The sequence below is a fragment of the Bubalus bubalis genome, chromosome 8 (genome assembly GCF_019923935.1).
Source record: "Bubalus bubalis isolate 160015118507 breed Murrah chromosome 8, NDDB_SH_1, whole genome shotgun sequence".
Taxonomy (NCBI): Eukaryota; Metazoa; Chordata; class Mammalia; order Artiodactyla; family Bovidae; genus Bubalus; species Bubalus bubalis.
The window spans coordinates 7,568,320-7,594,381 of NC_059164.1; the positions used below are offsets into that span (position 1 = coordinate 7,568,320).

Below are 26,062 nucleotides of genomic sequence, written 5' to 3' on the forward strand. Positions count from 1 at the left end.
CAGTTCAGTTCAGTTCAGTCCCTCAGTCATGTCCAATTCTTTGCAACCCCATGAATCACAGCACGCCAGGCCTCCCTGTCCATCATCATCTCCCAGAGTTCACTCACACTCACGTCCATCGAGTCGGTGATGCCATCCAGCCATCTCATCCTCTGTCATCCCCTTCTCTTCCTGCCCCCAATCCCTCCCAGCATCAGAGTCTTTTCCAATGAGTCAACTCTTCACATGAGGTGGCCAAAGTACTGGAGTTTCAGCTTTAGCATCAGTCCTTCCAAAGCTGCTGTGTTACTGACAGGCTGGGAGAGTAGGGCAGGACAAGGTTGTGAGCAAAGAATAACAGAAGAGGAGGGAGAGGTTTATTCATCTGAAGACAAGAGGTAATCTGCTAATGAATTTGGGTGCAGAGTTTCAGAAAATAAAACAACAAGGATGACTTTAAGGTTTGGGGACTGAAAAATTAGAAGGATAGGAACATGGATGGAAGATCATAAATTTTGACTGTCTAGAGATAAGATGTTGTTTGAAGCTGTTGAATAGGCATTTTGATATATTTGTCTGGAGTTTAGGAGAGAGGTCCAAGTTGAAAATAGAAATTTAGGAGTCAGCAGCACATTGGATGATATTGGCCATGATATTTAAAACCATATCACTAGATGAATAAATGTATTTAGAAAAGAAAACCAAGGATTCACTCTAGACTATGCAAATATGAACAGGTCTTGGAGAAAAGTAGCATCAAAAAAAAAAAAAAAAAAAAAAACAAGCAGGAATAACCTGAGGGGTATAACATTCAAGAGAGCTTGGTGACCTAGAAATGAAGTGAGAGGGGGTATCAAGGAAGATGGTGCGAGCAACAATGCCAGTTGTTGGCCATCAGTCAGGGAAAAGGAAGGTTGAGATCTGATCATTGGATTTAGTACATGGAGATCATTAGTGTCCTTGACAAGAAGCTTTTTGGTGGAGTTGGGGTTGGGGAATATGATTAGAGAGAGTTTAGGAGACAATTTGGACTTTTTTGGGAAAAGACCCTGATGCTGGGGAAGATTGAAGGCAGAAGGATAAGAGGGTGACAGAGGATGAGATGGTTGAATGGCATCACCGATTCAATGGACATGAACTTGGGCAAACTCCAGGAGATGGTGAGGGACAGGGAGGCCTGACGTGCTGCAGTCCATGGGGTCACAAACATGAGTTGGTGACTGAACAATAACAACAACAAGAGACAATAATGGATGAAAATTGAAGTCACTAAGTATAGGCTCCTCCTGAGAAATGAGGTGATACCTAATAAAAGAAGTAGAGTTAGGACAAAGTTTGTATATGATTTTAAAGACAGAATCAATAAGAGCATGTTGTATACTATTGAGAATGAACCAATAGAGACTGAAAAACAAATAATGCAGAATAAAAAGAGGAGAGTTGGTGGAGCAATGCTATGGGAGAGACATAGAGGGTGAAATCTAGCCCCCTGGAGCAGCTTTGCCTTTGAACAGAAGCACAAACAATTTCTCTATGGTTACAAACAGGAAAGCAGAGAATGTGAGTGCAGATGCTGGGCTAAGTGTGGAAGTGGAATCTAGGTAAATTTCCTTTGGACTGGTTCCATTTTCTCTGGTGTAGTAAACAAGGCCATCGGCTACAAGTGGAAGGCGATGAGTAAGTGGCAGTTGTTATGTCGGAGTATATGAGGCTGGTTTCAGTTCAGCCAGAGTTGGGGCAACCTCTCTGGGCATGATGGTACTTGTGATGAGGCAATAAAACCTAACTCGTGAAGTGCCAAGAGACTGAGGTCAGTCCAAGAGTTTTAGGCGTGCTGGGTGATCACATCACATTCTCATCCCTCTGCCTGAAGTGGGATGCTGCAGTTATCTGAATAGATTCAGGGACTTCAGAGCTGCTGAGGTCCACATCAGGACAGGGAAGGCATTAAGTAGGCACAGGAGAGAGATACCATGGGAGAGTGTCCTGACCAGGAGCTACGGTTCTGCTCTAGAAATTAGGGGTCTCCTGTGACAATCACAATGTTCTGTTCTGAATGTGGGACTATATAGAAGTGGTACCTTTATCTTGTATGTATTTGGATAGATAATTTTGCTTATTTGGATAGGTAATTTTGTATGTGTATGTACATATGCAAATGAGTGTATACATATGTACATATGGAAATGTGTATGTAGATAGAAAGAGCAAGAGCGCAAGCTTCATTTATGAACAAAAGGAGCTTCATACATGGGATCTGTCGAGTTACAGATTCCCTTTCCTCGTTGCAGATATTCACATCAACTCCAGGAAGGAGCACAGGGACTTTGCAGTTTAAAAATAAAATTAAAAAAAAAAAAAAAAAAAAAAAAAAAGAACAGTGTCACAAATCTGTAACCACCGCTTTTCCTTCCTAGGAGGAGTCTTGATATGTTGCTGTTGAGGAATGCTCAAAAAGACAGAAAACATAACTCAAATTGGCTTAAGCAAAAGGAGACTTATTGAGTCAGATGATCGAACAATTTGATTCCAGGGATTGTCTGATTCAGTGTCCAAAGGATCAGCAGGGACTTATTTCTTCTTCTGAAATGACTATTGTTTTTCCTTCTGTCCTTATCTTGTCAGTTTATGTGCATTTTTCATATTATATTAACAGCTCTATCTGTCCTCTGCATTACAAAGAGGTGAGGAAAAGAGACTCCGTGCTGGTCCCGTTCACCATCTGTATTGTCAATACTGGATTCATCGTCCTCAGCGTGGTCTAGATCAATGTGTCAAGGAGGCCATGGGACAGCTCCATCATTCAGCTTTAAAAAACAAGAGACTTCCTGGGTGATCCAGCAGTTAAGACTTCACATTCCAAGGCAGGGGTTTCAGTTTGATCCCTGGATAAGGACCTAAGATCCCACATGCCTTGGGGCCATGAAACCAAAACAAAAAAAGATGCAGTATTGTAACAAATTCAATAAAGACTTAAGAAACAACAAGATAGACCCTGATCAAGCAGAGGCCTCTATACCCTGTTCCTTCCCACCATACCCCTGGGCACTGGGGCAATATTGCTTAAGTTTCAGTCATTCTGGAACCACCTTCACAAATTTTGCCTTATCCTTTAAATCATACTACTTATATTTCTGAAATGTGACATTTTTACCTAGATTATTTTAAAAGAATAGCATATATTGTTGCCAGTATATCATTATGACTTTGTCGTTGTTCAGACTTTGTTGTTCAGTCGCTCAGTCGTGTCCGACTCTTTGCTACCCCATGGACTGCAGCACACCAGACAGGCTCCTCTGTCCTCTGCTGTCTCTGAGTTTGCTCAGATTTGTATTCATTGAGTTGGTGATGCTATCTAACCATCTCATCCTCTGCTGGCCCCTTCTCCTTTTGCCTTTAATCTTTCCCAGCATCAGCATCTTAACTACTAGTTATATTTTCCCCATCACTTTAAAAATAAAAACTAATAACCAGGTGAAGAAAGCTGCTACTGCTTTCTAGCTATTGAATGGTGGAGCTTAGAATTCAGGACTTCTTCAAAAGCAACAACCCAGCAGGGAAATGCTGTGGGTTTGGGAGGGTAATGGACTTCGATCGAGACCAGTGACAAAGTGTAGGTGGTGACCATGGCAGGCCAGTGTTGCATGATAAACATTCTGCATTCTGGCTGGAACATTAGTGGTACTAAAATTCTGTGAATTTTGCTGGAGTCCAAGGCTCTGAAAGAGCTGCCTCGGAAGGGACTGCTGGGACGGCTCATGGTCCGTGAGTGGGCCCGCAGGTCCAAATAAGTACCTGATGACTATCACAGTCCCTCTGGCCAGCAACTGGTGGCACCCAGGTCCGAGGAGCTATGTGCTGCCTGCGGTCGTGGAGCCAAATCCTCCTGCCAGTTTTTATCTCTCTCTTTCTCATCCAACTGTTTATCAGCTTCTCAGAAAATAGCTTTCCCCAAATCTCCAGATACAAGAACAAGCACAGACCAAAAGCTATGGATGATGGTAGGTAAGCCGTCCTGAGCCCAGAGGTGTGCCATGGCTTTTATATTTGAGCCTTCCTGGAAGGCTGAAATTTTCACCTCTAAAGTTGCCTTTGGGTGTTGACAGTGTTGACTAAAAAGATGCACAACATGTGAGATACTAATGAAGTTTTTGAGGGGCAAAATAAGGACTGCAGCCTGGGAGACAGCACCTCAGATAGCTCTGAGAGACCGCTCCAAAGAGGCAGTGGGGAAGGTCAATATATAAGGTTTTGGTGAAGGGGGAGCTCAATGCAATCAAATGCTTTCTTTACAAGAGGTTTTCTGCCAGTCACCAGGAGCTGATGTCACCATGAAGGGATTTAGTGATTTTTCTATATATGAAGAGATGTAAGGATTAGGATTATGAAATCAGTTTGTGAAAATATCTAACTATCTAAAGACCTGTCCCACCAGATTCCTTGGAGCACAGAGTGCCTCACTCCACCCTGAACTCCTTCAGGGGTGTTGAAGTTCAACAGCCGCAGCACAGGGTTCAGTCTCCTCAGAGGCAGACGGCAAATGCCCTTGGCAAGTGCCAATTTGTAGTTGACAATGGGAAGACATTTGTAAAAGATCTTCATGTTTTTGGTGAAATCCAGTTAAATTGGGGTCTTCCCAGGTGGCTCTGGTAAATGGTAAAGAATCCACCTGTAATGCAGGAGACAATTCTTGGGTTGGGAAGATTCCCTAGAGTAGAAAATTGGAACCCACTCCAGTATTCTTGCCTGGAGAATCCCCATGGACAGAGGAGCCTGGAGGGCTACAGTCCACGGGGTCACAGAGTCAGACAAGACTAAGCACGCACACAGTCTTTTTTTAGTGTTTTAAGGTCTTAACTAATACATTCTTAGTTTGGGTTTTATCAAGTCAGTACTTTGGTTTAGAGACTTCCCTTGATTCCCCTCCCCAACAGAAGAAACGCTGAAATGTTAAAAGCCTTACTGAGTTAAATTTATGAACCTGGAGATGAAGTCTCCAGTATCCTAAACTGGAATTGTATAGATAGAATAAGGATGAGATTTGAACTACTTGGAAAATGCCCTATAAAGCCAAGGTTGCCATTTTTATGAAGACTCTGAGACAGAATAATTACTGCTTTCTGGTTTTCAGAGCCAAAAAGATAGTATCTATAACCAAGTTTGTCTTCCTTCCTAAAACCGAACCGAAAGCTCTTAGCTTTGCCCTGAAATGAGAAGTTCCTTTGAGAGGGTGGGGGTTGGGGGCGGCTGAACCGGAAGACCTGGCTTGCTTCCTTGGGTTTCATCTCTCCTGTACATGTTTCTCTCACTTAACCTCGCAATCATTCCTATACATATTTTAAGTGAAACAATGTTCTCTTACCACACCTGCCACATTCTCCCCACAAAGAGTGCCTAAAAACATAGGCTGAACGTAGAAACAAATCTTTCCCTTTGTCGCTTAGCAAATTGGAGTCATACTAGAATTTTTTAGAAAACCATGTTAAAATACTGAGGAAGAACAAAAAGGAGGAAACAAAAATAAATCAAGAATCATAGATGACAGCCATGAAATTAAAAGAATGCTCCTTGGAAGAAAAGCTATGACAAACCTAGACAGCATATTAAGAAGCAGCGACATTACTTTGCCAACAAAGGTCTGTCTAGTCAAAGCTATGGGTTTTTCCAGTAGTCATGTATGGATGTGAGAGTTGGACTATAAAGAAAGCTGAGCACTGAAGAATTGATGCTTTTGAACTGTGTTGGAGAAGACTCTTGAGAGTCCCCTGGTCTGCAAGGAGATCAAACGAGTCAATCCTCAAGGAGATCAGTCCTGGGTGTTCATTGGAAGGACTGACGCTGAAGCTGAAGCTCCAATACATTGGCCACCTGATGTGAAGAGCTGACTCAATTAGAAAAGACCCTGATGCTGGGAAAGCTTGAAGGCAGGAGGAGAAGGGGATAACAGAAGATGAGATGGTTGCGTGGCATCACCAACTCAATAGACAGGAGTTGGAACAAGCTCCAGGAGATGGTGAAGGACAGGGAAATCTGGTGTGCTGCAGTCCATGGGGTCACAAATAGTTGGAAATGACTGAGTAACTGAACAAATCGATAACAGAGTCTGGTCTTCTGCCAGCTTGGTTCTGGGGCTGACCAATCTTGGTCAGTGTTTCTAAGAAAACAACTTCTCTTTTGAAGGGAAGACCTGGTTCAGCCTATTTCTGAGCCTCTCCTGAGTGTTGGCTTCTTAGCGTGGGGTAATTTCCCCTTTGAGCTCACATTCAACCTTCCCCTTTTATAAGCATGTGGTTTCTTAGACATGATACTTTCACTTCCAAAACCTCTTCTAACCTCTCACAGGAGATTTCCACCTCTATCATTTCTTTTTTTTTTTTTTTTTTAATTTTTTTTTTTTTTTAAACTTTACATAACTGTATTAGTTTTGCCAAATATCAAAATGAATCCGCCACCTCTATCATTTCTAACACTCCGAGTGATAGACCTTCCCACAAGTACCCACAGGACTCTGTGAATGATCCCACATCAAGTGAGATCTCCTACTAAGTGGGTTACTTTGATCCCCAGAGCTTTTAACCCTGATGTTCACTTACATTTGAGAGTTTAGTAAGCAATATCTGAAGAAGTTCTAGTTTACTCTTGGTACTTTGAATTAAGAATCTTCTTCTCCAATACCTAATGAGTGAACAAAAAAATACTAAACTGTAGAGAAGTTCTCTTACTGGGAGCAATCAGACAACAAAGGGCAAACATGGAAAGAAATAGAAGACTCTGGATCAGAAGAGAACAGCACAGCATGGCCACACTCCAAATGCCACCATCACCCCTTAGAAATGACCCAGTCACTAAATTCCAAAAATGTTCATTAGTACTCCCGGATCTAGAGAGATGCAAACTGATTGGGTGTCCTATTTTTCACCCTGTTCTGAAGAACAGAGAAATAGTTACAGAGAAGAAATAAGGAAAACAGAGAAATTGAACAATGGATCTGACTCTGATGGAAACACAAGTTCCTGGGCTATACACTGGATTTAGGGAGCAGATCAACAATTCAAAGATATCCCCTGTTTGGAAATTAGCAATTTTAGCAATTAGCTAGAGTGAACCCTGGCAGTGGAAAAATGACAAAAGCTCAGAAGAGAGTATAGAGTCCAGATACCATAACAAAGTCTGGTGGCACAGACTCACATGAGTTCTCTCCCTTTGTCAAATGCTTAGAACGGCCAAGTGAAAAGAATGTGCTGTTGTGTGTGTGCTCAGTCATTCAGTCGTGTCTAACTCTTGGCAACCTCATGGACAATAGTCCACCAGGCTCCTCTGTCCATGGAATTTTTCAGGCAAGAACACTGAAATGGGTTGCCATTTCCTACTCCAGGGGTTCTTCCTGACCCTGGAATCAAACCTGCGTCTCTTGCATCTCCTGCATTCGCAGGCGGACTTTTTACCACTAGCGCCACCATAAAATATGGTAAAACTAGTTTGTCAGAAGAAAATTTCCAAGGACAGTGGTAAGGTGGCCAAGATGTCACTTATACTATGTCAGCACACATGGAAGTTCTGAAAGAAGCTGTCAAAGCATTAGTAAGGTGAAAATGGACAATATAGAACCTAAGCAAACACTGCACAGCTAACAGTAAATAGTGAAGGACTACATGATCATGTGGGCTTCCCAGGTGGCTCAACGGCAAAGAACCCGCCTACCGATGCAGGAGATGTGGGTTTGAGTCCTCGGTTGGGAAGATCCCCTGGAAGAGGAAATGGCAACCGGTTCTCTAGTATTCTTGCCTGGAAAATTCCATGGACAGAGGAGCACGGTGGGGTACAGTCCATGAGGTCGCAAACAGTCAGACACAGCTGAGTGACTGAGCACACACATACGGCCACATGCAGAAAAACAGATAAACTGCCCTAGAAGAAAGCAAAACTCAAGGAACAGATGACAGTCTCCCCCACAAGGGCTGAGCTAGGAAACCACCAAAGCAGAAACAGATTCGGTGAAACATATCTCAAAGTCAGAATGAGATGACAAGTCAGGCCTCTCTCCAAGGAAATAAAATGAAGGCTACATATTTGAAAGGGAGGCAAGGCTTGCAGGTTTTCTCTTTATTTCTATAGTATATATTTGTTTATTTCTGCTAATGGTGAATGCACCAAGAATATCTGTCATGCAGACTCTACATATACTTATTATATTGGATTCTGGTAGCTGCCTCCTTCCTCTGCTCTCTAGCATAGCATGTACTGATATCTGGGGTGAGCTGGGTCTTCACTGTCTTCCTCCTGGTAGATTTCTCAATCTTTTCTATCACCTGGGTACCTCATTCCTATGTATAACCTATGTTATATGTAATCAGAGTGACTTCTGTCACTCTACAGACCCTCTCTGAGAAACGTGTGCTCAGGGATATTGTTCAGCAAAATGAAAATGAACTAAGGGGAAATGTGGGGTTCAAAAAAGAGTAGTAAGCAAAGAAACCAGTGAAACAGAATTAATTATAAGTGATTGATTGCAAGTTGATAGCAATGTAAATGCACTGATAGTCTAATAATAATTGATAACTAATAATTATTAAAATTCCAGATGACTTCTTCCTGGGGAGTGGTGTGGGAAGGGAAAGGAAGAAAGTTAAAGCACATTAAGATCCTTGTATAGGTGGAGAATGTAGATCTTGATGAATCAATGATAGAAAGAAGAATATAAAACATATCTCAAAAACTTTTAAGGAAACAGAAACCGGTGTGACTGCAGGGTGTGACTAGAGGAAATAAAGGAACAAACAATAAATTGATGAAATAATATATACACTGCAAATGCTAATGAAAAATAAAGCAAGTGTAGCAACATAGTTAGATAAAAACAGAATTTAAATAAAAAATATTTAAGGAGAATAATAAGCAATATTCCATACTGACATACAAACAGCTCAATACATGGAGATGACATTATGAACCTAACAATATAATTTTGAAATATAAACTGTGAAATAGAACTACTTTCTAGCCAAAGCTGATAGAAACTTTAAAAAGCACTTAACAAATTAAAAAGCCCATGGACTCAATTTACATGCCTATATGAGAAATCAATAAAGTAAATAAAATATAAAGAGGTGGTCTAGAGAATAGTAATATATGAAATCTTATTATCCATTGCCTAAATTTTTCTCTTACCTGTTTATCAAAAAATTTTGATTCCAAAAATATTTTTACTCATCCTAGATAAACTTGTCAGATTCAGTTGTTCAATCTTTTAGTTATTAATTATTTGCAATGCCAATCAAAAATAAAGCTTTTGCTTTGATATGGGGTATAATATATTTTGATGCCTGGCGTCTCTAGGTATTTGAAATTGTGATCCCTCATGGAAGAAGAGAAGAAGACCAAGGATGGAACTTTATGGAATAGCAACATTTTAGGCATAATTAGAGCAAATGGAACCAACCAAAAAACTCAAAAAGAATGGCCAGAAACATTCCAAGAGAACTAGGAGAGAGTGATGCTGCAGGTATTAGGAAAATTATTCAGGAGGACAGAAGTGATTAGATAGAAAACAAATATACACAAAAATCAGTCTTTAGAGTACAGGGAGAATCTGGCCCTGAGAATGCTGTGGAAATAGCTGGTGTCTCTTTCTTCAGGCACAGAGGAAAAGAAGGAAAGAACTCATTGCTTCATGTAGCCGATGGTCATGTAGGTCAGCTGCCCTTCACTGGTTTTTCAGTAATAGGAAGAAAGACTACAAGAAGGACCACTGGTTAGTTCTACAAAGACTTAGTCTAAATCTCTAAGATGGACCCAGATCAGCTCATTCCCTGACCTGAAGTGCAGGCTGCAGAGAAAGGAATGAGGCCATAAGGAGCAAATAGATTTGGAAAACGATGGAAATGTCATGAAAAGTAAAAGTCTGAGTCATGCCAAAATGCGAACGAGAGGAAAGGAGAGACGATTCTAGTCTCTGACTAGATTTAAGATTTTTAAGTATTCAAAAATTTAAGATTTAATGGTTGCAGTCCTCTGTAATGATGGCAAAATTCAAATTTAGATCATGGTAATAATTTGTTTAAAATAAGATGAAGCATCAGAATTTCTCTGGATGGTGAAATTTCAGCTGACTTTTGATTTTTATGTATCCTTATTTCTTATATTGAATATGTATCACTTTTATAATTACACAAAGATAAAAATCGTATTTAAAATTTTGAAGAGTTAGAGACCCCTAACCTTCAAGTTCCAATCTGTAAATCATGGAAGGAGGCTTCTGATTGGTCTGACTTGGTCAGATTCCTTCTCCCTGGATCGGTGAGTGCGGTATGGGATTAGTCCAATTTGCTTCAGAGGTGTAGCCTTCGATGTCTGGTGGGACCAGGGAGTTAGTGTAGGAGAGGGAGGTTGTTTTTTTGAACTTTACTTGTCTCATCGAAGTCGGATGATGCTATCTCATTTTTTTCTGAGTTTAAGAGGAGAAAGTAAGAAGGAGTTAGGGTTTAAATAGTATCAATGAGAAAGTGTCTAGACTTACGAAAATAATAAAGGAAAATGCTCCAGGTATGGATACATTTGCCATGAAACAGGAATGACTTAACAAAATGCATTTTATCTAAAATCGAGCAATAAAAATATTTATATTTTTGTACTTAATTTTTTTTTCAGAATGTGCTGCAGAGAATGATTGTCAATCATGTATAAACAGAAAGAAAGTAAGTTAACTTTTATATGAAGAAATTGTCTTGGGAGTATTATAAAGTCATGTAATTTACAGTTGTAGTCTAAAAGGTAGTCCAAACTTCATTTTACACAGTTCTTTAATAATAGGAAGGACTGGTCACAGTTATTAAGATGTATTTCTGCATTTCACACCATTCCTTGAGAACCTAGAAATAAAAGAAAAACTTAGTGTGAACATGTACTTCCTTCTAGAAAATTATACTTCAAAAACAAAATAATTTTTTGTTTGAAAAAATTATAATTCAATTTTTTATTATTATTTTTAAATATAAATTTATTTATTTTAATTGGAAGCTAATTACTTTACAATACTGTAGTGGTTTTGCCATACATTGACATGACTCCGTCATGGGGGACATGTGTTCCCCATCCTGAACCCCCCTCCCACCTCCCTCCCCATCCCATCCCTCAGAGTCTCCCAGTGCACCAGCCCCAAGCATCCTGTATCATGCATCGGCCTGGACTGGTGGTCTGTTTCACTTATGATAATATACATGTTTCAATGCCATTCTCCCAAATCATCCCACCCTCACCCTCTCCCACAGAGTATAATTCAATTTTTAAAAAGAAAAGAAAAAACACACTCTGTAGTCTGGTTCAAAGTCCATCTCCACTTGAGAAAAGTTTGCCTTTCCCAATAATCCCACAAAATCCCATGATGACAAGTCTCACTCCTACCACTGTGGAAGCCTGTTCTTGTGTATACATGACTTTACTGGTTTGTCTTTGGCTGTGCTGGGCCTCCGTTGCTGCTTGGGCTTCTCTTTGGTTGTGGAGCGCACGGGCTACGGTCTCGTGGTGGCGCTCAGGCTTCACCCTATGCTGGCTTCTCCTGTTGTGGAGCACAGGCTCCAGGGCGTTGGGGCTCTCAGCGGTTGTGGCACATGGGCTCTGCAGAGCCCATGACGCTGTGAGCTCTAGGCTCCCGGGCTCAGCAGTTGTGGTGCAGGGGCTTAGTTGCTCTCAGGCATGTGGGATCTTCCTGGATCAGAGATCGAACCTGTGTTTCCTGCACAGGCAGGCAAATTCTTTACCACTGAACCACCGGGGAAGCCTGAAACCTGTTCTTTTTTTTATTATTATTAATTGGAGGCTAATTACTTTACAATAGTGTAGTGGGTTTTGCCAGACATCAACATGAATCAGCCACGGACTAACTTGTGTTCCCTATCCAGAATCCCCTTCCCACCTCCCTCCCCATCCCATCCTCTAGGGAGCCCTGAGTACCCTGTCTCAATGCATAGAACCTGCACCGGTGATCCGCCTCACATATGATAATATACACGTTTCAACACTACCCTCTCAAATCATCCCACCCTCGCCCTCTCCTACAGAGTCCAAAAGACTGTTCTTTGCATCTGTGTGTCTTTTGCTGTCTCACATATAGGGTCATCGTTACCATCTTTCTAAATTCCATATATATGCGTTAGTGTATTGTATTGGTGTTTTTCTTTCTGGCTTACTTCACTCTGTATAATAGGCTCCAGTTTCATCCACCTCATCAGAACTGATTCAAATGCATTCTTTTTAATGGCTGAGTAATATTCCATTGTGTATATGTACCACAGCTTTCTCATCCATTCGTCTGGTGATGGACATCTAGCTTGCTTCCATGTCCTGGCTATTGTAAATAGTGCTGCGATGAACATTGGGGTACATGTGTCTCTTTCAATTCTGGTTTCCTCGGTGTGTATGCCCAGCAGTGGGATTGCTGGGTCGTATGGTGGTTCTATTTCCAGTTTTTTAAGGAATCTCCACACTGTTCTCCATAGTGGTTGTACTAGTTTGCATTCCCACCAACAGTGTAAGAGGGTTCCTTTTTCTCTGCACCCTCTCCAGTATTTATTGCTGAAACCTGTTCTTTATTCTACTATAGCTTCTGTGTCTAAAGCCCTCCCTTCCTATATAGATTTTTACCTATTCTTCAAAACTCAGACAAATTCTTCCTATTTTCTGAAAGAAATCTTATATAGTTAATCAACTAGGAGTGAGTACTTTCTCTTATGAACTACTATCACATTTATTATCTGTTCCACTCCTTTCAAAATTATATTTTTCCACTTAGAGACTTTTTTTTTTAAATAGAGTGGACATATTGTATCTGCTAGTTAAATTTTCAGCCTCTAGAAAACAATACTTTAGGGCTTCCTTGCTAGCCCGCAGTGGTAAAGAATATGCCTGCCTATGCAGGAGACACCCAGGTTCAATCCCTGATGCAGGAAGATCCCACATGCCACGGAGCAACAAACCCCCTGCACCACAACTATTGAGCCTGCACTCTAGAGCCTGGGAGCCACGATTACTGAGCCCACGCGCCCCCAGAGACTGTGAAAAGTCACCACAAGGAGAAACCTGAGCACTGCCACTGGAGTAGCTCCCGTTCGCCAAAACTGAAGAAAAGCCTATGCAGCAATAAAGACCCAGTACAGTCAAAGTAAATAAATGAATAAAATTATAGAAAACAATGCTATTTATATCAGTGTAACCTAACCTCTATTATCTCTAACACTTGGCCTTAAATAATTAGTAAATACTCTTTATCCTCTCTATGTCCACTACTATAAAATCCCTCTTTGCACAATAAGTACCTTCCTCCTCTCTGCATTTTTTTCCATTCTAATGATACTATCCATCAGTCTAAAGTCTGTTAGCTGACTTCTCACTTGTCAGTCTCTGAAGGGTCTCTGGTTGGCATGGCTTTGTGTTTATACAGGTCATCTTCCTTAGCTACAAGAAAAAAAAATCCTGTAATTTGTCTTAAATTATGCATTAGTAATTTAGAGAGATTGAATATATTCTACAGTTCTTCTGGGTAATTTGAAGTTCTGTTCTTTGAAGACTTTTTAGCCTCAGTTAAGGAATTAGATCTCTTTGTGGTAAGTGACAGACACCCAGCTCAAACTAATTTAATCAAAAGAGAATATATTGACTCACAAAACTGGTAAGTCCAGGATGGCCTTGACTTCACACACAGCTGAGTCTAAAAGGCTGTTATTCACATTTCCTCTCTTTCTTTTTATCTCCCAGCTCTGCCTCCCTCTGGATGTACTCAGTCGCTTCAATCATGTCTGACTCTGCCATGCTATGGACTGTAGCCCACCAGGCTCCTCTGTCCATGGGAGTCTCCAGGCAAGAATACTGGTTTGGGTTGCCATGCCCTCCTCCAGGGGATCTTCCCAACCCAGGAATCGAACCCAAGTCTCCTGTGTCTCCTGCACTGCAGGCGGATTCTTTACCGCTGAGCCACTGACCTCATTGTGTTCTATGGTGAATGAACATTCCACAGAGCCGGGGAAGAGGCAGGCTCTTAGCAGATCTCTCCCAATGTCTATACAATTCCCCGGAAGATTCTGATCGACCCTACTTGTCTCTCCTGTCCAGTTCAGCACTAGTTACTGGGCCAGAGGAACGGGCTGCTCTGGGTGCCATCACCCACATCCGGTGATTCCAGTAGGAAGAAAGTGCTGGAGCGGAGCTGGCTGATTGCTGTAGCACCCCAGAAAGTTGGGGAAGAGCTCCACAAAGGAAAGAGGGTACGGTTACCAGAGGAGGCAGGGTGGTGAAGAAGGCTAGGCAGACAGAGAAGAAACAAAGAAACTACCTTAGGCGCCTGTTTCATCCTTTGACCTTTAGGAGGCACATATTCTATCTTCCTCATCCCTACATTTTAAAAAATGCTCCTGGCAAAATAATGCATCTAGCCCTCAAGTAAAATTGGAATTATTCAGAATCATTGTCAGTTATTGCCTCCCACTCCCACCCGGCTATAACTTTGGAATCTCAGGGAAATGTGCAGATATTCCCTGACCAGGCAGTAAGTTATTGATCACCCAGTCTGGCTGCCGCCCACCCCGCCACCCCCGACCCCCTGGCTCAACCTGCAAAGCAGGTCCCTCTTCCACTGTTCCCTAAGCTCCTATCAAAGAGAGGGGCAGGGGAGAACGTCTCTTCTGGGGGCTGCACTGCCTTAGACGCTCACATGCTGTGAACCTGGTGTCCTGGGCCAGGGCACCAGTCTGGTGCTGAGTGACCACAAGCTCCTCTCTGACAGGTTCAGGTTTTTCCTGGCAACTCATCTCCCATAAAACCCTGCTAGAGCTGCCCCGATGGTCCAGCATTTAAGAATCTGCCTGACAATGCAGGAGACGTGGGTTCGATCCCTGGTCCAGGAAGATCCCACATGCCGCAGAGGAAATAAGCCCCTGTGCTACAACTGCTAAGTTGCCCTGGAACCCGTGCACCACAAGAGAAGCCACCGCAATGAGAAACCTGTGCACCATGATGAAGACCCAGCACAGCCAAAAACAAAACAAAAAACCCCTGCTAGATGGCATGAACTTGATTCTTAGAAACTTCAAGATCTAATAACCAAGGCCTGAAGTCTCCACGGTGTAATCTTTGATCTTAGCCCTTGACTTTGAAGTTCCAGTCTTTAAGCAAAAGTCCAAGAGGACAGGACCCATTTAGCCTAAATGATTTCAATCTGAAACTTACCTTCACTTGACCTTTGATCTTGGCTAACACAAAACGAAAGCTGACCTGTGATGTATCTCTTGTTCTCAGGAAGTGTCTGAAAAGTGTTAGTTGTTCAGTTGTGTCCTACTCTTTGTAAGTCCATGGAGTGTAGCCCTCCAGGCTCCTCTGTCCATGGGATTTCCCAGGCAAGAATACTGGAGTGGGTTGCCATCTAAGGAGTGACTTTTTACATTGGAATGTATATCCTGCTGGTCTCAGGATATCCAGCAGGAGGAGATTGGGAGGGGTCTGGGAGCAGTCTCATAGGATTGGTTACCAGCATAGAATCAGATTGGTTGCATTAGAACCTACGCTTCCCTATTTACTAGATGTGTGACTTCATGCGCGTTGCTGGACTGCTCTGCGCCACATTCTGCTCCTCTATAAAGTGGACATAACAGTCCATAGCTTATAGGGTTGTCATGAGTGTGAAGTGACTTAATACATATACAGGGCTCAGAATAGTGCCTGTCACGTGGTGAGCCTTATGTAAGTGACAGCCATTTTTACCACTCTGCTGTCCTTATCTTTTTTTTTCTTTTTATTCGTCTAGATTCTGGTCTTATCTCCCATCAGTGGTTGCCACCGTTATACCTTGCTTTTACTTACTTCAACAAGGGACTTAGAATTCAGCTTTCCTATTTACGAGTGATCATCAACCACCAGAGAACAAAAAGGGGAAGGGGGCAAGGCACGGCTGGTTGACAGCACCTCCAGGCCCATGTATAGTAGAAGAGGAACCCCCAGAGGAAAGTGAGAGTGCTGCAGACAAGGGGAATAGGAAAGAGTGTTCGAGGGAGGGACCAAAAAGCAACCTATCTACTGAAATCCTTATTAATGGTCTGTGAAGTAACGTGTTAGTTCACTAGGGCTTCCCAGGTGGCTCAGTGGTAAAAATCCATGTGCCAATCAATGCAAGAGACACAAGAGACTCAGGTTCGATCTGTGGGTTGGGAAGACGCCCTGGAGGAGAAAATGGCATTCCAGTATTCTTGCCTGGAGAATCCCATGGACAGAGGAGCCTGGTGGGCTACAGTTCATGGGGTCAAAAGGAGTCGGACATGACTGAGTACACTCACACAATCTAACAACCGCAGAGCCTGAGAAAGAATCCAGGAACATGTGATTCCTTGAGTGACTGCTGTTCAGCAAAATTATTAATATGAAGGAGTAAGGGACTCAGAGAAACTAAGGGACAAGAGCCAAGCTAAGATGTGATCTCGTCCAAAGCCTACAACTTGGCCTGAACCCTGGGCAGCCCTGGGGCAAAAGGTTATATAGCAGATTGGTGCCTGCCTTGAGGCAAGCAAACCCATCATTCAGAACCCCGTATACCTGTCAGTTGGCAATGCACAGTGGCTCAAGTGATGAGGAATCCACCTGCCAATGCAGGAGATGCAGAAGACATGAATTTGATCCCTGGGTCGGGAAGATCCCCTGGAGAAGAGAATGGCAACCCATTCCAGTATTCTTGCCTGGAGAATTCCATGGACAGAGGAGGCTGGAAGGCTACAGTCCATCATGTCAGAAAGAGTCAGACGCGACTGAATGACTAACAGTACTTTAATCTCTAGATTGGTAAACTATTAGGCCACTAGCTTATTTTTTTCCTTTATCTCTAAACTCATTCCCAGGAGGTATCTCAACAGAAAAAAAAAAAAAAAGATCCTTCAGGCTACTGTTTCTGTACAAATACAAATAGTGGGTAGCGGGGACGGTTTATTGTTTGAGTTTCAAGAGTTCCTTATCAAAAAGACAAGCAACATTTGCTGGGAAATCAGATCTCCAGCACTTGGAAACTTTATCTCCTCTCAATACTATTTAACTTATCAGCCTGGTGTACCTGAAAAATGAAACCAGAGGGCAGAAGATGAAGTAGGAGCCTAGGGGTTCCCCATTCATACTAAATACACAAAGTGTCACTCACTCATATCAGCTCTTTGCAACAAACAATTATGAATTCAATTTACCTGATGGTATCTGAAGAAAACATGGGTTTGTGAGAAAAATTTGTAATCTTTCACTTTAATTAAAAAAAATACAATATTACAGATATAATTTAAAGATTCTTTGATGATTGAGATGAGTTTAGTTCTAGGGAATCATTCTTTTTGATTGGCAATTCTCAGTATTAAACACATTAGCTGAGAAAATATAAATTATAATAACACCACTGGGCTCAGTATGTCCTCATCCCCAGGATTAGCTTATAAGAAACTCCTGGAGTTCCTGAAGCAACTTAAGAACACAACCCTCCTTTCACTGGATTATAATCATTGTAAATAGGAGTATTTTAGAGATGAAATCTGAAGTATTTAACAATCGGTAAGGTAAGGCACCCACCAATCAGAATAAAGGTTGACCTAGTTTGGAAGCTAGTTTGGAGAAGGAAATGGCAACCCACTCCAGTATTCTTACCTGGAGAATCCCATGGACAGAAGAGCCTGACAGGCTATAGTTCATGGGGTCACAAAGAGTTGGATGTGACTGAGCACACCCATGCAACAACACAACATACCTGTCAGTTACTGATGGAGGTGGAAGTAACCTCAGAGGCAAGCTGGTACCTATCCATGAGGACAATGCAAGAAAAAGGGCAGCTTGAGCCACTGTCTGTCACACACTGCAGCTGGGTTTGTGTGCGTGGGCCTGGTAAAGCAGATCTGAGCAGACCACCAGCAGCATCAACTACAAATAATAATAATATGATGATGATGATGATGGCTATTATAAATTGAATACTTATCAAACTAGTACCAGAGACTTACTGAGATTGTGATTATTATACTTTTTTTTTCCTTCCAACACAGTGTTTTTGGTGCAGTGAAGAAAAGGCTTGCAAAAAAATTTGTTTTCCAAATTCTGAGTGTCCTGTCAGTTGTTCATTTTGGTTAAACTGTCAAGGTGAGTTGTCCTTATTTGAATTTTTATGCACTTTTTAATAACAGACTTGCAAACACTAGTGATTTGCTACAGTTGAAAAATTATTACCTGCAGAAAAAAAAAAGAAAAATTATTATATTTACTTTATTAAAATACAGCAAATCTGTTCATTTCTGTTTCCCCTGATTGCTTCCAACCAGCTTCCAAATTGCTGCTGCTAAGTCGCTTCAGTCGTGTCCGACTCTGTGCGACCCCATAGACGGCAGCCCACCAGGCTCCCCTGTCCCTGGGATTCTCCAGGCAAGAACACTGGAGTGGGTTGCCATTTCCTTCTCCAAACTAGCTTCCAAACTAGGTCAACCTTTATTCTGATTGGTGGGTGCCTTACCTTACCGATTGTTAAATACTTCAGATTTCATCTCTAAAATACTCCTATTTACAATGATTATAATCCAGTGAAAGGAGGGTTGTGTTCTTAAGTTGCTTCAGGAACTCCAGGAGTTTCTTATAAGCTAATCCTGGGGATGAGGACATACTGAGCCCAGTGGTGTTATTATAATTTATATTTTCTCAGCTAATGTGTTTAATACTGAGAATTGCCAATCAAAAAGAATGATTCCCTAGAACTAAACTCATCTCAATCATCAAAGAATCTTTAAATTATATCTGTAATATTGTATTTTTTTTAATTAAAGTGAAAGATTACAAATTTTTCTCACAAACCCATGTTTTCTTCAGATACCATCAGGTAAATTGAATTCATAATTGTTTGTTGCAAAGAGCTGATATGAGTGAGTGACACTTTGTGTATTTAGTATGAATGGGGAACCCCTAGGCTCCTACTTCATCTTCTGCCCTCTGGTTTCATTTTTCAGGTACACCAGGCTGATAAGTTAAATAGTATTGAGAGGAGATAAAGTTTCCAAGTGCTGGAGATCTGATTTCCCAGCAAATGTTGCTTGTCTTTTTGATAAGGAACTCTTGAAACTCAAACAATAAACCGTCCCCGCTACCCACTATTTGTATTTGTACAGAAACAGTAGCCTGAAGGATCTTTTTTTTTTTTTTCTGTTGAGATACCTCCTGGGAATGAGTTTAGAGATAAAGGAAAAAAATAAGCTAGTGGCCTAATAGTTTACCAATCTAGAGATTAAAGTACTGTTAGTCATTCAGTCGCGTCTGACTCTTTCTGACATGATGGACTGTAGCCTTCCAGCCTCCTCTGTCCATGGAATTCTCCAGGCAAGAATACTGGAATGGGTTGCCATTCTCTTCTCCAGGGAATCTTCCCAACCCTGGGATCAAACCAGGTGTCCTGCATTGCAGGCTGATTCTTTACTGTCTGAGCCACCAGGGAGACAAAGAACATTTTTTAGCAACCCAGATTATTTTCAGATGTTAGTGACGATTGCGTTAAAGATGGTTTTATTGGAGTGTATAATGTACGTTACTGTATAATTTTTAACAATGACCTGTGAATTTGTATTTAAGAATCAGACTGCATGGTAGTAGAAATGATGAAACTATGAGAAATTAACCTTCTATCAGCTTAAAATATAGTTCTTTTCATTCATTTCAGTTGACATGTTTGGATTCCTGATGCTTCTACTTCTTGCAATCATGGTTATAGCGTTCATTTGTCAATTCTGCATTTATCAATATTACCTACAGAGGTATGTTCATTTTATTCTTAGTAAGAAAACACTTTGGAATAATATCACTGAAGAGAATGAGCTAGTAATCAAGGAATGGTTTACCTTTTTCATGTAATAAAAATAATACATGTATCCATATGATAAGGGCACATCACTTTTTCGAAAAGTACAGAAAATTGTCAAATAAAAAGTTTAATTTTCCCACTCCCCACTCCACCTCTGACACCTCCTCTCCAAAAGCGATCCTTTTAGTATGATTCTATTTGTGGTTCTTCTTTTGGTTAACTCCAAGTCTTTGAACAATATGGCTTTTTCTCTTTTTCATGATTTATTGGCTTTAGATATTATCTATCTGCTCCCCATCATGAAAACTGAAAAATGTATCTTGCACGATCCATATTTGTTTTTGTTTTTCCCTGTTACAGGATATTATTACTTTGCTATTTTAGAATTGTAACTATCCTTGTTCACTACTAGCTGTTAAGATGCCTAACATTTCTTCTGTTGGCCATCCTTTTCACTTTGAGGAATCTATTCAGCCCTCTATTTCTCTGCCTACCAATACTTTTCCTGTTAATTAAGATCAGAAAATCTGGAAACCTGTTTCCTTCTATTTGTCTTCTTCTCTCTCTAACTCCTGAATTCAGTAAGCTTTCTCACTCATTTGACTTTTTTCAGTGTATAGTATTTGCATTCTGTTCTGTAACTTTATTTATATCTTGAAATATTTACTCTATAATTTGAATCTAAATTTTTTTAACTATTAAAAAGAATAAAACACATTATGATTGTGTAAATAATGTTTAGGAAAGAACGGAAGTGGAAATATGCTATGCTATGCTAAGTCACTTCAGTCGTGTCCGACTCTGTGTGACCCCATGGACGGCAGCCCACCAGGCTTCCCCGTCCCTGGGATTCTCCAGGCAAGAACACTGGAGTGGGTTGCCATTTCCTTCTCCAATGCATGAAAGTGAAAAGTGAAAGTAAAGTCACTCAGTCAAAAGGTAGTTCTATGTCACAAACCTGTATTGCTTAACAAAGAATTACCTAGTGTTCCAACCAAAGAGTCTCTTTCTTTACTCTCCATTTCTCAAAATCCTGATACATTTCAGCTTGTTTCATGTTTACATTGTAACTTTCTTATACAGCTTTTGGATTTCCGGGAGTTTTAGCTACCTTTATTATTTCTTGACAAAAAGGACACAGGACACGTGTATCTTTATTCCTAACACTGTGATTACTCATTTCAGTCACTTCAGTTCAGTTCAGTTGCTCAGTCATGTCCGACTTCTTTGCGACCCCATGAATCACAGCACGCCAAGCCTCCCTGTCTATCACCAACTCCCGGAGTTCACCCAGACTCATGTCCATCGAGTCAGTGATGCCATCCAGCCATCTCATCCTCTGTCGTCCCCTTCTCCTCCTGCCCCCAATCCCTCCCAGCATCAGAGTCTTTTCCAATGAGTCAACTCTTCGCATGAGGTGGCCAAAGTACTGGAGTTTCAGCTTTAGCATCATTCCTTCCAAAGAAATCCCAGGGCTGATGTCCTTCAGAATGGACTGGTTTACTCATTTCGTATTTGGTAAAATATGTTCATTTTCTTCTTATAAATATTCTTTTAAAAGTCCTCTGACTTCCTGTTATAATTTACAAAAATTAGTTTCTTTTCACTGCTCTACTGAGTTAGAAGAACTTTTTGAATCCCATATCTTCCTTTTTTTAGAATTCATTATTTTTTTCTTTTGCTGCTGTGTATTTTCAAGTAACTTTTTCAAAAGGAGTTCACAAACGGTATGGAAAATATTTTCATAGTCCATACACTTTGAGAAGCTTTTCTCCATTCTCCTTCAAGCCAACACAATATTATTTTCTTTCTTCAGTTTGTGTGCCTTTTTCAAGAAGAACCCATAGACAAGATAGAAAGATCCATAGATTAGGCAGAGGTTCATTAATAGGCCCATCTGTAAGTAAAATGTGCCTGTATGAAAAAATAAGTGTTGGCCAAATGTTCTGTTCGCTTACTTAAGACCACTAATTTGTCCAGGACTTTGTATTTTTCTGGCTATGAGGCTTTTTATCCTCTTCTTATTAACATATAAGGAGAAAAGAAACAGTAAGATAGAAGATAATTCCTTATTCTTTACATCTCATCACAAAAATATACCCAGAAGGAAGAACCAAAAAGTGTACATTACATTTGTGGCAAGAGGCTGTAACAAACTTGTTGCTTTTTAAAAAAATACCTATATTTTCCCCTAGGGCCCCGGTCTTCTATAAGTGTCATCACTTTTTTGCATAGCTGCTTATCAGTGAAGTGGCTGATTGTTCCCACACGAGAAGAGGGGCCCGAGCAAATATCCATCACTGAAGCTTCTGCAGTTTGAATGGAAAGCTCTGAAACCCCTGCAACTATGGGCCAACAACTGCCCTCATTCTGGTTTTGCTCTGCTATACACCTGCTATCTATCTCTTCTTTTTTCGTTTTCATTTAGAGATCTGTTGTTGTACAGTCACTAAGTCGTGTCTGACTCTTTGTGACCCCGTGGACTGCAGCACACCAGGCTTTCCTGTCGTTCACCATCTCCCGGAGCTTGAGCAAACTCAGGTCCATTGAGTCGGTGATGCCATCCAACCGTCTCATCCTCTGTCTCCCCCTTTTCCTCTTGTCCTCAATCTTTCCCAGCCTCAGGATCTTTACCAATGAGTTGGCTCTTTGCAGCAGGTGGCCAAAGTATTGGAGTTTCTGTTTTAGCATCAATCCTTCCAATGCATATTCAGGGTTGATTTCCTTTAGGATTGACTGGTTTGATTTCCTTTCTATCCAAGGGACTCTCAAGAGTCTTCTCCAGCACCACACTTCAAAAGCATCATTCTTCGGTGCTCAGTCTTCTTTATGGTCTAATTTTCACATCCGTGCATGACTACTGGAAAAACAACAGCTTTAACTACACAGACCTTTGTCAGCAAAGTGATATCTCTGCTTTTTAACACACTGTCTAGATTTGTCATAGCTTTTCTTCCAAGCATCTTTTAATTTTGGAAATCTTATTAATTCCATGAGAACTGCATCCTCTTAGGGAAATTTGTGTTAAGGACTTATTGTGCTTCATAATACAAAGATTCTTCTTGGGTTCCAGAAACATCCATTTTTCAATTAAAAAATGAATGAGTAATGGGGCATTAAAATATTGATTATTACATCTGATCTAATGGTCTTATTATCTAGCAGATATGCTTCTAAGTTAAAGCACTTTTTAAACTTCCAAATGTCAGATAACATAAATGTTTAACTGTTCATGTACTCAATGCCTCCTTGACTCTCATCTGTTTCAGTAAATATTTACTGAGTATTTATTATGCCTTATGTAACGTGGTTGTCACTAGGGACATAATTATAGCAAGAAAAGATAAATCCTTGCCTTCACAGAGTTTACATCCTACTGAGAGAAGATGTGGAGAAGTAAATTAGCAGTTGTTAATTCTATTGCTAACTTACTGAAATTTTAAATGACATTTCATTAATTTTAATTCCATTACCATATCCTTAATCAAACACTTTAAGTCTCCTGATGGATAAATATAAGGAGAATTTAATATGTGATAAAACAATGGCAATAGAACATTACATAAATGTAATCTAATGAAATAAAATAACTCCAATGATAAATTTATTTTCAAAATAAGCCTCACTAATTTCAAATTTATCATCCTTTTGAACAGAACTCCTGTCTATATTGGTGGAAGACCACACACAGTTTACATGCCTCATGGGGGTGATCCTGGCAAGTATTTTAATTTATTGGATGAAATGCCCCATACTCTTTCAGTAACTCACAATTGAAATTCTTCCCCTTACTTATTCCAGGCATCAAAATTAAAGTATGAATATTAAATACTGTTCTCATTTCTAAAACATATTCTTATAACCTCAATAGCTAATCTAAGATGGGTAAAAACCATCATATTGATAGAGAAGACTAAAATTTCCAGTCAGAGTTGGGTATTAATAGCTTTCCCAGTTCCCCCTACTCCCACTCCACAAAAAGAACTCAACAGAAAATTAACTTTGCTTTAAGAAATCCTTGAAGACTTTTCCCAAAACAATTTGCCTTGCTTAGTCGACTGACCCTGTCTCTACTTTTTTTCAGCTTGATTCTTTAAGCCTTCCCCTACTTACAAGATTCCTCCTTACCCAGAACTCAAATCTTAGCTTCCTTCCACTAAACCTGGACAGCTCTGGGTAGGTTCTCACATGCTTGCACCCATGCCTGGACCCTGGAAAGGGAAAGTGAAAGTCGCTCAGTCATGTCCGAGTCTTTGCGACCCCATCAACTGTCCATGGAATTCTCCAGGCCAGAATACTGTGAGTAGCCTTTCCCTTCTCCAGGGGATCTTCCCCAACCCAAGGATTGAACCCAGGTCTCCTGCATTGCAGGCAGATTCTTTACCAGCTGAGCCACAAGGGAAGCCCAAGAATACTGGAGTGGGTAGCCTATCCTTTCTCCAGGGGATCTTCACGACCCAGGAATCGAACCAGGGTCTCCCGCATTGCAGGCGGATTCTTTACCAACTGAGCTATCAGGGAAGCCCCTAGATCCTGGAAGCCCAACTAAAGTCAGAACCATAGCACCCTTGTTCACCTGGATGACTGAACCATAAAATATTGACTGATGAAAGGGTACTGCAAGGTCCTTTATAATTTCCATTAAAAATAATGTCGGGATATCCAGGTTATTGTGCTGTTTTGGGCCTCTGGGACATGATACCATATCTGAATGAGAAGCAGGGTAAAATTTGTATGGTTTAAGGATCAACTGTCAAGCATGTATAGACTCCATTGCTAACCCCTAGCTCTTGTTACATAGAAATTGTTTCGATGGTAACAGGATCATGAACTATTTGGAAAAGCTATTTAAGAGAGTAGCATTAAAACATATACATTACCATATGTAAAACAGATAGCCAGTGGAAATGTACTGTATGATGCAGGCAGCTCAAAGCTGGTGCTCTGTGACAACCTAGAGGGGTGGCATGGGGGGTGGGAGGCGGGAGGGAGGTTCAAGAGGGAGGGGATATATGTATGCCTATGGCTGATTCATCTTGATATGTGGCAGAAACCAACACAACATTGTAAAGCAATTATCCTCCAGTTAAAAATAAAAAAAAAAAAAAAAAAAAGCTGTTTAAGGAGAGGAGCTGAAGTGCTGCTTCCTAGGATTGAAATCAAACCAGAGGACTGCAGAGAACGATGTGGCATTTCAACTTGTGTCTATCCACGTTCAATTCCATAGCAACTGGGCCAGGAGAAATGCTTTGAAAAGAGCACAGGGTTGTATGTATGTGGCTGAGTTGCTTTGCTGTGCACCTAAAACTGTCACATTGTTAATTGGCAGTACTCCAATACAAAATAAAAGGTTGGTATTTTTTTACAAAAGAGCACAAGTTTGGATATTTATTCATTTTAGGTAGAAGCAGTTATGTATTCACATTTTGAGAACAGTTAGTTACAGGAGATTCATTGTAAGAATATAATGTAATCAAATTCACAAAGCAGCTTTACTTTTACCCAGAAGAAACTTCTCAGGCTTAAGGGACTGCCTGTATTAAAAGGTTGAATAAAGGAAACAAGACTCTTCAAAAGGAATTCATTGAGCATCCACAGGCTGTCATCAGAGACAAGTCGTCTTGTGGTCACCACCAGATATTTGGCCTTTTTCTCTTTGTTTAACTCCCACCCAATTTGATAATACCTTACGTCATTTCAGTCTTAAATATTAAAATAGCAGTTGGGTGGCTCAGCAGTAAATAATCTGCCTGCAATGCAGGAGACGTGGGTTTGATCCCTGGGTCAGGAAGATCCCCTGGAGGAGGAAACAGCAACCCATCCCAGTAATCTTGCCTGGAGAATTCCAATGACAGAGGAGCCTGGTGGGTTATAGTCTGTGGGGTCGCAAAGAGTTGAATACAACCTTGTGACTAAACAACAATATAAAAATCTCAGAATAGAAATCATATGATATTCATAAATATTTTATGTTTAGCATTTTTTTTGAAAATTAGGTAAGTCATCATTGACTTTGCCTAGGAAGACTTTGAAAAGGTAAACTGATTGTCTCTTCTCACAGTGTATAATGAATAGATAACTGAAAAGCTGGATTGCCCAGATAGAGAAGAAGGAAGTTTCTTCAATGGTAAGCTTTCAAATTATATTGCATGAATTTTCTGCATGACTTCCCTCCCTTCTATAATGAAGCTTTTCAGAAATGTAATCAGAGTGGTTCAGAAAGTAAATGGAAATAAAATCTGT

General features: G+C 40.7%; 1 protein-coding gene across 1 annotated transcript in view; it reads left to right on the top strand.

The window, feature by feature from the left end:
- Positions 1-3,673: 3,673 nt before the first annotated feature.
- The window catches only part of PTTG1IP2 (PTTG1IP family member 2), an 88,963-nt gene continuing 66,574 nt past the window's right edge, over positions 3,674-26,062 (top strand). Inside the window, exons 1-6 of the mRNA XM_045166344.1 lie at positions 3,674-3,980; positions 10,627-10,673; positions 18,027-18,120; positions 19,679-19,772; positions 23,476-23,537; positions 25,881-25,946. Coding sequence (XP_045022279.1) covers positions 3,833-3,980; positions 10,627-10,673; positions 18,027-18,120; positions 19,679-19,772; positions 23,476-23,537; positions 25,881-25,894 — 459 coding nt within the window. The 5' untranslated portion in view covers positions 3,674-3,832 and the 3' untranslated portion in view covers positions 25,895-25,946. The remainder of the gene's footprint in view (positions 3,981-10,626; positions 10,674-18,026; positions 18,121-19,678; positions 19,773-23,475; positions 23,538-25,880; positions 25,947-26,062) is intronic.